This window comes from Mytilus galloprovincialis, chromosome 4 (assembly GCF_965363235.1).
Source record: "Mytilus galloprovincialis chromosome 4, xbMytGall1.hap1.1, whole genome shotgun sequence".
NCBI lineage: Eukaryota > Metazoa > Mollusca > Bivalvia > Mytilida > Mytilidae > Mytilus > Mytilus galloprovincialis.
This window is the reverse complement of record NC_134841.1, coordinates 17853160-17867727: the sequence shown is the minus strand read 5'-3', so window position 1 is coordinate 17867727 and position 14568 is coordinate 17853160. Positions and strand designations below refer to the sequence as shown.

The window sequence follows — 14568 nt, the reverse complement described above, 5'->3', positions numbered from 1 at the left end:
CTATATAGGGAGTGCAATTTCACGGAGAAATAGAACAGTTGGTACAGATGTATGTCAATGGGTCATACATATTTTTCTTCTGTTAATTTGTTTAAAAACTATTATTTTCTCTTTTTATCTAACAGCTGGGAACTTAACAAATTGGTGTTGATTTTTCTATAAAATAATGCAATGGTAAGGGATTTACGAATAAATCAATTTATGAATAGGGGTAGTTTTTAAACCAAAAACAAACGCTTGTTCCCAATTTACACTCAGTAAAACTAAAACAATAAACAAAAAGTGTTGTAATTTATGATACTACGAAGCACGCAGTGCATTACAAAAAGGTTAAAATTCTTAGTATTATATTACACAGCTTTTCCAACAATGCTTGACAATTCATTTGCACATTTAAAGAATGATAAAAAAAAAATAGAAACTAAAATGTAAATGAGTTTTTATTAAATAACGCTTCAAAATAAATCAATGTTTCATCATATTCAAGAATAAATATGAAACTCCTTAATAAAATTGAAAAATAAAACTATTTACTGATGTGGTGCTTGGTGTATTTAAATAAACATGTGATTATAGAGCATCTTGCAATTTGTATCACTTGGCATCTGAATAATTATAGAAGGTAAAATGGCATGGCATGAAATTATTACAACATCTGGCTGTGGTCTCCCTTCCAAGTATATTTTCCATGTTTGCTCAAAACAAAGACCGGATGATTGGAAATCCGTTATAAAGAAATCATTGTACAAAGCAGAGAGAAAACAACTGAAGACGCTTTCCTTGCCGGCTTTTGGAACAGGTAGTTTAATTTTTTTTTATATATTTTGAAGTGAACTATTGTTTTCAGAAAAGAATCTTGTTCAGGGGAGTGTCCAGGATAATTGAAAGGGGGGCGTAGAATAAATTATTTCGCCTCGCTTCGCTCGGCGAAAATTTTTTTGGACCTTTTTTGGCTTAAAAACATAAAATAATAGAGAATTGCACTAATGTAACGGTTCCTGACTTGGAGCATGTATATTTATACCACTCTACCAAGAAATTTGTTTTGCATGCACACGTATAAAAATTGCGGTTTTTATCCAACGCAATCATAGGTTTGAACCCCGTTCTGGATATCATAGTCAAATCTGAGTGACCCCTTCCAAGGCAACGCGTAAAAAAATAACCCCATTTTAGACAATTTAGCTGAAAATACAACCCCTTTTGTCAGAATATACCCAGTATCGTATATATAGTAATATACCCCCCCCCCCCCCCCCCCGGTATATTTAGAATGGCTATGGGGAATCGAAGTTAGTGTCACACAAAACAACAAAAATTCATGTATTATACTGATTTACTTACCGTTTTGGTTGTTTAAAAAAGGTGTCAAAGACACCTTGATACGATTTTAAGGTCTTTTGACGTTTTGTTTTTGACATCGACATCTTTGCGAATTCTTTATCACATCAACAACAATGGATACTAGTCGCAGAGTCGAACACGCCGGACTCCGAGAAACAAAATTTTACGGTTGATGATGACCCATCAAATTGGGGAATCAGTATAAAAAGAAATCAGAGTATGTGTTTAATTAATGAATATGATAAATTGCCATCATTCAATACAATACTAGCAGATTATAACGATAGTTTTTTTTTTTTTTTTTTTTTTTTAAAGGGGGGGGGGCGTACGCCCATTACGCCCTTACCTGGACCCGCCCCTGATTGTTAACGTAAACTTTCTATTTGAATAGAAGCTATTGACTGTACATATGTTCAACCGACCACTTTTTCTGTACCGAGTCAGGAATATGGCAGTTGTTTTCAAATAGTTCGTTTCAATGAATGTTGTTTTTGTTGAACTGCAGTGTTCCTGTTGTTCTTTTTTTTTACTCGTATAGTTAATGTGTTTTCTTTGGTTTTGGTTTGTTTTCTTTTAATCAATTTATGACCTTTGAACACCGGTATACTACTTTTGTCTTTATCTGTAACCAATAGTATTAATTACGGCTGTTCCAATCATAATAGAAATATAATTTCAAATATAAATTATCAATTTATCGCATCATATAGAATTAAAAAATATGCTTCAAATCAATATTTCTAGGAGCACAAGGACCACCTAGAGAGGAATTAATGGGGAAGGCTATCGCAGAATCAATTTTAGAATTTGTTAAAGAGGGACAAACGACTCATTTACAACACATCTACTTAATAATATTTCAAGATAAAATGGTGCAGCCTATGCTAAAAGCAGTACGTTTTTCTTTAAAACCAGACACAATGGAACGCTATTCGTTGCCAAAAGGCAATTTAGCTTTAAGACAGAAAAGTGTTCCAGAACAACATTTGTCTATCCCAGATGTAGGTTAGTACACCATTATATAGGACCATATACGGCAAAGTAGCATATAAACAAAAACAGTGTCCGGAAAATGTTTTTGATGACAAAAAAAATATCAATTATGTCTATGACCTTCCGTATCAACTTCCGGAAAACAAACAAAATAGTTCATACCTAGCCATTTTAGACTTCGATATATTTAAATTCTTCTTATTTTACACTGCCCATACAAAAACAATTAAACGAATTATCTATTTCATCCACTCTACGTTTTTCTATGCAAACATGATTTTCTCTATTTGGGAACTTTTTCCAAGACCTATTAATGTTACAGACGAAATGGATGACAGGAAAAAGACACCGAATGACCTGTTATCTACGTTTATAATGAATATCGACAATAAGCACATGGCGATAGTAAACCAAAAGGTGAAAAGAAAGACATAATTACAATCCTTCAACTTTCAACAATTGCATTTATAGTTTTATTAACAACAGAAAAAATGCTTACCGATAATTTTAATACGGACAATCCCGTTTTCGACCAAAACGGTATGGCAATCATTGTATTTTAAGGTAGAAATTTGACATTTTGTTCTAATACAATGTCTTGAAATACAAACACACATAACTATCAACATACACTTAAGGAAGCTTGCTTGTCATGTTATGTTTTTTTTGTCAGATTTTTGGAATCCTCTGGTTTTATCCATTTGAATGCCTTGAAAAAATTTGCCCGATGACCACCATTTTTCTTTTTGTTTTTTTTTACATGTATAATAAGTCATCTGTAAAAGTCTTATAAAATTGTAATTATTTTTTAATAGTTTTTGAGAACTTAAACCTGTCAATAATAAAGCTATGAAAAGTCAAGAGAGAATATTTCCCCGCCAAAATTTCATTGGTTAATATCTCTAAAACAAGCACGGTGACCTATATATTCTTTTTGCTCTTTGGATTCCTTTATTAATCCATTATCAATATAAACTAGTGTTTTGAAAAGTTAATTACTTTGAAACCGATAAGCGAACTCCCTTAATTAACTGCTGCTGAAAAAGGTCGTCTAGATTAAAAGGGAAGTAGCCTTAGGTCAAAATTATCATTTATTCCACTGTTGATTTATGAATGCTGTGGATACCAATTTTCGTAGATTGAGGAAAACTTGCATTTTCTGGATATCTAATTTCGTGATTTCGGCAAAGTCTGCATACAGTTATTTACAAAATTGTATTTCGTTGAACATTTAAATTAGGGGCTTTGTTTTGCTGTACCCACGAATTCCACGAACTTGGTATCCAACGAATATTGATGAGTCCACAGTAATATCATTGTTGTTTTGTTTAGTTGTTGAGAACGCTAACCAGTCGTCTGTATCATTTACAATCTACTTTCAATCCGGAAATGATCTCAATGTGGCTAAGACGATGTTGGAGCAAGCAATATCAGAAAAGTATCAGACAGAGAAACAACATGACAGTGTCATCGCAAACATAACACAAAATGAAGTAAGTAATGTGGTTAATCTTCTAAGTAATCGATATTGCAAAAGGTGGCATTCTGTCTCTGATGGTACCATTTGCCTTGCAGAAGTCAGTGCTTCTGTATTTACATGATTGAAGATACATTTTGTTTGTAAAGTTCATAGTATGATGTTATTGTGATAAAATGATGATGATTTTTTTCAAAACTCTAAGACGACTAACCAAATTAACATAGAAAGATGATACATGTTTCCAAAGGTAACTGTTTTTAATTTAGGTGCTAAAAGATTCTGTGTGAAAACTGTTTTAACATTCACTGTCTTTTAGGCCGACTATTTAAAAGCAGTTGAAAATAGGCATGCAGTAATAATGACAGTAGACACGGTGAAATGTGACGTTATCATAAAAGGTCTTGTTGACGAAGTAATGAATGCAAAGCAAGATATTTTTGATGCTCTTAGAAAGTTTAACCACACTCGGCATTGTCAAGCAGAGGCCGCTATTATCAAAGAACAAGTCCAGTGGTATCTAAAGGTAAGTATTACCAACAAAACAAATTTTAAAAGATACAAAATATTTACTAATTAATTTACAACTAGGTGTTAAAGAATTATTTTTTTTAAATTTTACTGTGATAATATTAAATGTATACAAAAAAAAAATACGTGATTATTTGTTATGTTGATCCATTAATATGATGTTCAGGTAATATTTCGTGTGTGGTGTCCTGGTTTTGCTGTCGTAAATTCATGGGAGTTGGTCGTTGCTATACTGCGGTTTACACATGTTGTAATGTACTATAAGTTTATTTATTCATATGTATTTTTCTGTGTTAAGTGTTCTTGTGTTTGATTGTACTGTATTCCTGTTACGTGAGGTTGTCATTTTAGAGGTATTTAAGGATGTTTGCTTGTCATGTTTTGAAATTTTTGTCAAATTTTCGAAATCCTCTGATATATCTAATATCTCGAAAACTAGCACATTGATCCCTATATTTTTTTTGCTTTTTTCTATTCTTCAACTAATCCCATATCAATATATACTAGTGTTATGGAAAGCTATTTATTTTGAAACTGAGCAGCGAACTTCCTTAATCTTGTGGTTTTGATAGTCATAAAACCAGGTTCAAACCTTCTTTTTTCTTAAAATGTCCTGCACAATGTTAGGAACGTGTCAGTTGTTATCTCTAGTCCATTTCTATGTATGATGGCGCTTCCTTTTGTTGTAGATAAACTCATCATAGATACATGGATTCAAATTTTATATATACGCCAGACGCGTGTTTCGTCTACAAAAGACTCATCTGTAGAGTTTCTGTTGTTCTTTTGTTATCATCACATAGTTGTGTGTTTACCTCTGTTTTAGTTTGTTATCCAGATTTTTTTTTCTTTATTCAATTATGACCATTGAATCATAATAAACTATATGTTCTGTTGCGAACCATAATAAACTGTATGTTCTGTTGCCATTATTTATATATTTTAATATATTTTATTGATATACAGTAAAGTAATGCAAGTTAGGGAAGCATTCTTTCTTGAAATAATTTGTGAACAAACATAAACTGGATAATTATTTACTGAACAGTCGTTAAATCCATTGACTTGTGTCGGGTTAGTGTTTGCGTTGAAGAATAATAATTGAAGCAACTTAGATAGCCTGTTGCAAGTTTAAATTTTTAGAATTTCCCCGCATTTCACCTCAGTCGACCAAAAAGAGGGACGGAAGATACCAAAGGGACAGTCAAACTCATAAATCTAAAATAAACTGACAACGCCATGGCTAAAAATGAAAAAGACAAACAGACAAACAATAGTACACATGACACAACATAGAAAACTAAAGAATAAACAACACGAACCCCACCAAAAACTAGTGGTGATCTCAGGTGCTTCGGAAGGGTAAGCAGATCCTGCTCCACATGTGGCATCCGTCGTGTTGCTTATGTGATAACAAATCCGGCAAATAGTCTAATTTCGTAGGTCACATTCATGAAAGGGAAGGGGATTGTAGTTACGACGTAAGGAACATATCCGATATCATTTGTGAAACGGTTATTCCATAACAGTCAACCAACTCGTGGTGGCGTCCGTAAAATTTACGAAGGGATGATTTCAACTTCACCATTTGGAACTCTTGGTTTAATAGCTTCCTTTTGAGCAGCAACCCTCTATCAAGAAAATCATGATAGGAAATGTAAGCACAGGAATATCGTATCAATTGGGAGATATATACCCCGTATGCAGGTGCTGCTGGAATGTTACTACTTAGAAATGGAAAGTTTACAATTGGAAAACTGAAATTATCTCTTTTGTCGTAAAGTTTTGTTTTCAACCTACCCTCATTGTCAATTTCTAGATGTAAGTCAAGATATGAGGCCGACTTAACTGTATCTGTAGAATGCAGAATCTACTTCTTGTCTCATACATATAATGTTCTCAGCCTAAATATTCATCACATTTTTAATTTGACTATGGATATTTAACAAGCAGAAATACGTCCAATTGCCTTTAAATAAAACACTCTTGAAAACATTTTTTCGTAAATATTGTAGGATATTGATGATAAAGGACTTCCAACTTTAGAAGAATATCCTGATATGATAAACATGTACTTGGAAACCGCTTATAAAGGTGATTCTGGACGGACAGAGGTTGAATTCAAAGACGACCAGGGAGAAGAATATGTTATTGTACTAAGAGAAATGACTGAATATTTAAAGAAGGACAGATCTAATAAAGTAGATGTTTTGCGAAGAGAAAAGCTGCAAGGTTTGTAACTTAACGATATTTGTCCTACATCCTACGTACACTCAGCAATTTAATGTCGATAGCCGGTCTCCGACCGTTCCTATATTGAATAAACCACACAGAGTATTTATGGAGGTCATATCTTAGCTAAAAATGTAGTTGGAAAGTCCATAAAACAAGATTTCTAAAAGTTTCTGTTGACAGTATATATATTTGAAATACACTAGGAATGACCCATTAATAAAATTATCAGTAAAAATATTGAATGAACAGTGCTAACTTAATATATATAGTCGGTCTAGACACTTGCTAGAATGTAGTCAATGATGAATGCAAAAGATCGCAAGGGTTTAAACACGTCCTTTCATAGATTGACATGTAAATTTAAGAACTTCATCGTTAACAATAACATATGTTACTAAAAAAATATAGATGGTGGTAGCCATTCTTTTTGTGAACAATTGCTATTTGATTTATTCATTTACATATTTTTTTCACATAGCAATCAGATATCTTATATATGTTACAGTGAATTTGTAAAATCAGGGATTAAGTAAAATCCCTGGAATAATTAATGAATATGTAAAATAACTAACAGTTTCAGGGATTTTTGTAAAATCCCTGAAAGTTCAGTGATTTTTACAAAATCATTGTGGAAAATCACTAAATAAACTCATCATAGATACCAGGTCTAAATTTAGTATAAAAATATTGCCAGTGATTTCAAGTATAAATTTGAAATTAGAAATGTGTTTTTTTTCCAATCCAAATTAAACAAGCATTTTTGATCGGATTGTTATCTCTATAACATATTCCCCCTTTCCATTTTCAAATTCATTCTAGTTGTGAGTATTTCCAATTGGTTCCTGTACTGGCACTAAATTCCAACTTGATCTATAATTTGTCATGGTGTAAAATATATATCAGAAATAAAATCAAGTCAATATAATCAGGCATGACGAAAAAAGTAAGGTAAACAGATTATTTGAATGAATTTTCTAATTCCAATGACCATAACTCTGCACAAAATCATTTGATCAGACAAAAATTCGAAATTAATCTGTAAATAGTCATGATAAGAATATATACTAATCGTCAAATCAAAATATTTAAGCATGACTAAATAAAATGTGGAAAACTTGTTATTTGCATGATTTTTGTTTTACTTCATGGACAATAACTCTGCATTAAATCGTCAGACACGAACCACCAAATTCAGACATTATCTATAATTTTACTTTACACATATTTAATCAATATCTTCAAGCAGGATACACAATGTGGGATCTAATTTGCTGAACTGACAAATGGACAAACTACAGACAAATGGAGCGCAAATGGAGTTCTCTTCATCTTTCTCGGTTTTAAGATGTCCTAATGTACCAATGTTTTTAAATTAAAGACATTTTCTAAATAGAACCGTGGTGTAGTGGTTAGTGCATCGGACTACTAACACAAAGGTTCCTGGTTCGATTCCCGTCTGGGATGAAAATTTCAGGAACTTAATTTTCGGCTCTCCCTTGACACCATTTGCGAGTATGGTCTCGAGGAAACGATGATAGTCCGTCGGAAGGGGACGATAAATGGCTGACCCGTGTTAAGAGAGAGCCATATCTCTTGCACGTTAAAGACACCCTTGTAGATTTCGAAAAAGAGCAGGCTAATGCCGCTACAAGGCAGCACTCGCACCCGCAAAGTGGAAAGGGATTAATATAAGTTGCAAAACTTGTTTCCCAATCCACTATAAATAAATATGTTTAAACTAAACTAAACATTTTCTAAATAATAGTAGTTGAAACTATTGTACAGTGGTTATAAATAGTAGGAATATTAACTGATATTTAAACTACAATTTACTAATTTTTGTATGCATGTTTAGTGGGTGACATCAACTGTTACACAATTACCCTGCTTTACGACAGAAGCATATTACGTTCACATTGATTTTTTTCAGAATATTCACATTGAAAAAAAAATCTTGTCCATCACATAACTGCCTGTCGAACAGATATGCAATTGTTAATTGATACAGCCTTTAAATCTGTAATTTATTACTGGTTATGTGTAACAATTTTATTTCCCACAATTATCAAAATAAGCTTAAGTTTCCTCTTGATGTAGAGACATATCTGCCGATCATTTTTCAAAGGATGTCAGTTGTTTGATGAAAATTGCTCATTTATTATTAATATTTAAAACTTATGTTGCCTCAAACTCTTTGAGTGTAACGGCTGTTTTATAAGAATTTTTAAATACAAAAGAATCACTTTTTTTTTTTAACAAATTCACTGAATTTGATTTTGGAATCTACAAAAAAGATCTTAATTATTTGATTATTTTTGTAAACCCCCTTGAGAAAATCAGGGATATCATTAATTCACTAATCAGTTCAGTGTTTATACAAAGTCCCTGAAATTTCAGGGATTTTACAAATTCACTGTACTATATAGACCTTTTATTTATAGGAGATGGTGGTTCTTTTGAACCACCAGCAGCATGGGATGTTCAAGGCTCTGATAACGTTAAAGTGATTACAATGATAAATACATCGCCAGAATATAAAACTATCGAGAAGAAGTTTTTGGACTCTGTATTTGGTGGAAGAAAAGAGTGGACTTCCAAATTCAAAAAACAGTCTTTAAAAATTACAAAGGTTTGTTATGTAAAACTCTTTTATCGCATGGTAACATCATCTCGTCTGTAAATATAAAATTGATAGGCACGTTAATTGAAATTTTAAGACGCAAAATGACCTATTTGTATTGCACGTCAATTTAAAACAATAAACTTAATGATATCAATATACAAGATCATAAAACAACAATGAATGTTACTTGTACATTGATATGAGGGGCCATTTCAAAATCAAGTGACTCATAATCACGATCCAAACGTGAAGAAATGACAAACGCTATCTTATTCAACGGAAATTTATCTTGGAAAATACACTCGGTGATGTTTGTTTGATCGAATGGTTTACTATGCGAGCCGTGTTTATCCTGATGTCGAACGAAAAATGAATGGTGGAAGTTATGCATACACGTGATATTTATTGCAGATGATTAAAGAATAAAACGAGTCATTAGAATATACCAAAATTGAACATGATTTCACTTAATTACCCTTTAAATTTGAATTCCACTCCTTTGCGGAACGTTTAAGGCAGTTTGTAAAAACAATTGACTTGTTGAACAGATTAATTTAACAATAAAAAAACATAAGTAGCTCAACATTTTTAATTCAGAAAACACCTTTGAATTAGTGACATTAATTCGCTTCCGTTTCCCAACTGTGTTACTGTTTAATTTTGCAATTTTAGATAGAGAGGATTCAGAATCTTAGTCTTTACCAGATGTACACTGCAAAGAAAGGTTTAGTTGAAAAACAGAATCCGTCTGGCACGAAAAATGAACAGGAATTATGGTATAGTGCATTTGAGGACTCTGTTGTCAGCATAAACCTTTATGGGTTCAATAGAAGTTACTGTGGTGACCTATGTAAGTACTGTTATTGTACAAGTCGTAAATACAGTTATTTTACGAATTCAGTGAAGATATAACGAGATGATCATAGTCTTAGACTAAAGAAAAGCTAGAGAATACCACTCTGATGCGTGATTTTATTTACTTTTAATTGTGTTTGGCTTTTATTATCTTTCAGTAAACTGACTACTCTGAAATCATATTTTCTTGCTAATTTGGTCTGTTGAAACAATGTGTTAATCGATGTTAACCTATTTTGTGTTATGTCTCGTCTTACTATTTTATAATTTTGATTAGTATTCAGTATCACAATAAATTTTCAATGCTGTTCTCGTACTATGAACAACAAATTAATTAATTTTGTAAAATAATATGTATGTACTCCATGCACCCCTTCAAACAAAATTATTATGTTTTCCTGTGTACTCTAGGAATTTTGGATCGCAATGCTCTTCAACTTCGTACTTTATTTGGCTTTATTTTAGCTACATGGAGTATGTTACAATCTTAAGAAATGACGTTTTAACGATATTTTCTGAAAAGGGTCCACGACATAATCGCTAATCGTTTCCATTTCACTGCTCTTAACATATATCTATTTATATTTCCAGAATGTGCATTTGCTGCACTATTTTGTTCGAAAGAAATAAGAAATATGTTGAACGTAAATATTTAAAATTATGTGATAAACTAAGTGTCCAGTGTTTTTGTTACGCGCTTGTTTTCTGGAGGAAAATGCCGACGTCGTAAATGGTTTTATTAATTTGAAGACGTTACGTTTGTGGACTCAGCTTTGTGCACGCCGTCTTTGTAGACGAAACACGCGTCTGGCGTATATATAAAATTTAGTCCTGGTATATATGATGAGTTTATTTATGTACAGTCATTGGACAAAAGTGAGTTCCCAGTCAAAAAAAGTCCTATCATTTCAACTAAAATCGATATTTTTAAAAAAAATATTACGAAGTAACTGTATAAGCTATTTTCATAATATAGATACCAAAAGATGTAGAAATGTCTGACTGTATATGTTTTCCTTTTTTATATTAATATTGTACTTATATTGTGTCATATATCAAATTTATTCGTTCAGTGTATGTTAACTTGTTTTTGTTAACATGTGTTTTTGATTTAGGTGAGCCATTTCAATTGCTATTCTGTAGTATTTCTTTCTATATTGAAATGTAACACTAATACTTCAAGTTAGGGTGAAGGTTGACGCTTATTAAAACGTTAAAACGTGCTTTGTCTATGCACCTGTCCTAAGTCAGGAACATGTTGTTCAATGGTTGTCGTTTGTTGATGTGGTTCATAAAAGCAACAGTAGTATTCCGGTGTTTATATGTGTTTTTCGTTTTTAAGATAGATTAGACCGTCGATTTTCCTATTTGAATGAGTTTACACAAGTCATCGTTGGGGCGCTTTTAGATGCTGTTCGGTATTAGCTAAGGATCCCAGGGCCGTAAATTGCCTGCCGAGCGGAGCTAAGCGAGAAATTTTTGAACCCATTTTATGCAGAAAATGATATTTCTTCGGGCATTTTCCCTATATGCAATGTACCTCCCCCAAATCCACCACTTTTTGTTTTTTTGTTTTTTGTTACATTTCATTAAATAAGTGCCTTGAATATACAGTTATAAACCAGAGTTAGATTAGGTGTGCCGGTAAAGGAAGTTATTTTTTAAGCTTTATCCTGCTTTATGACTCTTCACAAGCTATTTTTACTTAGTTTTAGGGAAACAATTTGCGAACTTTAAATGAAAGGCGCCTGACGTTGAGCATTTTTTGGGGTTTATCCTGTTTTTTGGCTGTCCCAATCGAGCTATTTTAACTACAAATGTACGTTTCATAGACACAATTTTCAAACCTTAAAATGAAAATGCACACGTATTAACTCATAACTGTGATTATCAAATTCAACTTATTATAACGTAACGTACCAAATTGGCGGGAAAATTTTACGTGTGCAAAGGAGTTGGCTACCGTTCAGCGATATTTACCAGATCTAAATATCGAACACACCCTGCCATTATGATTAATCACCTTGTTGGTTAAACTAACAACCAGTGCTATTAAAATAATGCATGATTTTAACCATTTTTTTTCTTTTCTGTTTTTTTTTCTTTCTTTTTTTTTGTCAACCCGAAATAGGAGGCTACTGCCTACATGCCTCCATGTAATTTACGGCCCTGGATCCCTGTTGAATGCCGTATTTTGACCTATAATTTTTACCAATTTTGGCTTAGAGAGTTATCTCATTGGCACTCATACCACATCTTCATGTTTACTTACTTTGATTTAGTACTTTGAAATACGAAGCTTTTGTAATAGGAAATCTATATAATTATTGTGAAATAACGCATTAATTCATGAAAGTTCTAGTCTCTATATCCCTAAAGATATGCCACATTAGTCTATTTCGTAACCTTCAAAACGTCAAAAATCTGTATTCATGTGATTTATGTAGATTAGTGCATGTTATAGAAGAACAATTACATTATATGCTTCATTGTTCGGATTAAAGGTTGATAGCTGCATTCTAGTGTATACCTTAAATACATGGTGTCACGTGTTAATTCGGTTTCATATTTGTGGTATGCACAACAACAACAAAATTTGTAAATATACAAGTTGAACTTATTCAAATATAAATATTGTTAAGTTACTGATATTGTAAAAGTTGCTGGTCTAAATAACACTTGCATTACATTTTTTAATAAATTGCAGACCAAAAATGTAAATTAAAAAGGCAGAATGTTAAAAAGCCAGACGATCCAAAGGACAACAACCCATACGAAGGTAGTATACTTGTTGATATAGTTGTTATTAATATGACCGTCGAGATGGTGCGATTTATTACATATAAAAAAACAAATAAGAAACTTCATATTTAAAAAAAAAATCAATCTGTTTTATATACATGAATGGTTAAGTTTTATTAAAAAAGAAGTGAACGTAAACTTTGTTTTAAAGAAAAATCATTCATGTTATCAAAATATTCATAAAATGAACCGTTAAACCTCTCGTTATAACTTCGAACACATTAAAGTGACGTTTTGCATTTGCGCTGATCTGCATTTCACTTGCACCTTGGTTTTTTTTCACTTGCGTCAATCTCATTTTTCATTTGCGCAGATTGTATACATGTAAAGTACAGGTGAATTTGATTTATTTCAAGGAATCTTTCGCTTAATGCCATGTTGATATTGCAATACTATATTTTGCAGTTATGATGATATATTGTAATACCATAATTTGTTATACCCGAACTACATATGTACTATTTAAATAAATTTATTTTGTAGAAAAATTTGGAGAAGGTGTATACTTCAGCAATGAAGCAGGCTTTACTATTCTAAAAGGGATTGACGCTGACGACAACTCAACAACTGATCGTACAATATATATGTGTAAGGTGCTGACTGGTGTTCACCGTCAGGGTATGAAAGGAATGCGATACTTACCAATGAGACCAGATGGAACCATGATGAACTTTGATTCGGCTACGGATGATAGCAAACCTCCTGTTCAGTTTGTTATTTTTAACGACACACAAGCATATCCACAGTACTGCATAAGGTTTAGACTTTAGGATGGTTTCAATAGTTGCATCAATATCAATATGCAAATTCAACATTGTGTTTTAATTGTATTTTGTCAGATCAGTACTAGAATTGATTTTGTTTTACAGTGTTTTTGTATTTTTCATTGCAATAAATCATGCTTTTTCTGCTTATAGCTTCATAAGCTTAATCGCTTTGTTGTATACTGATTGATATTTTACTGTGGAAAAGAATGGTTGAAATAATAGTTGTTTTTACTTTTGAAATAGCTTTCGGTAACTGTGAGTGATCTGAGATCCACTATTTTTTTTTTTTCTGTGAATTAATTGTGTTTTGTTTCTTTTGTTTTGTTTTGTTTCTTGGTGTCTCTCTGCTAATCAGATGAGTTAATCCTTTTCAACGACTTTTTATAGTATTTGAATACATTGTATTGTCAAACCACTGTCCCTAGTTTTATGGAGGGTTTAGAACTAAATATCAGGTTTAACCTTGCAACCTCGTCTCTTTCGTATTGTGCTTGTCCCAAGTCATTAGTACCTATAATAATGGGTCTGTTATATTTGTTTTTCAATTATTGTTTTATCGTAAGACCGTTGATGTTTTACGTTTTGACTGTTCACATTTTGTTATGTCGGCGCTTTTTATATCTTACTGTAAAATGTGTGTTTTGTTCATTGACCTAAAATTTAACTTCCGTCTTTTTTAATCATTGATTAATAATTGTTTTTTTGGTGATCATGCCACATATCCGTATTTTTATATCAATAAAGCTATAACATATTTCTAATGAAGACCGTTGAAACAATCTTGAGGGAAAATGTGGTTAAGAAAAAATTCCCACACCTAATTAAATGGGCATTTAAAAAGTCAGAATGTGAATATATATGTTCAAACTCTTTTAGGTCATTTTTTAGTAGCAATAAACAAAAAAACTATGTCAATTGGACATGCTTTGATACTATATATG

The 14568-nt window shown here is 32.1% G+C and overlaps 1 protein-coding gene across 1 annotated transcript in view; it reads left to right on the top strand.

Moving 5' to 3' along the window:
* The window catches only part of LOC143071522 (uncharacterized), a 42688-nt gene extending 28903 nt beyond the window's left edge, over positions 1-13785 (top strand). The window contains exons 18-26 of the mRNA XM_076245878.1: positions 620-799; positions 2089-2349; positions 3670-3830; positions 4134-4340; positions 6361-6577; positions 9022-9209; positions 9876-10053; positions 12766-12837; positions 13344-13785. Of these exons, the coding sequence (XP_076101993.1) occupies positions 620-799; positions 2089-2349; positions 3670-3830; positions 4134-4340; positions 6361-6577; positions 9022-9209; positions 9876-10053; positions 12766-12837; positions 13344-13630 (1751 nt within the window). The 3' untranslated portion in view covers positions 13631-13785. The remainder of the gene's footprint in view (positions 1-619; positions 800-2088; positions 2350-3669; positions 3831-4133; positions 4341-6360; positions 6578-9021; positions 9210-9875; positions 10054-12765; positions 12838-13343) is intronic.
* The last annotated feature ends 783 nt before the right edge of the window (positions 13786-14568 follow it).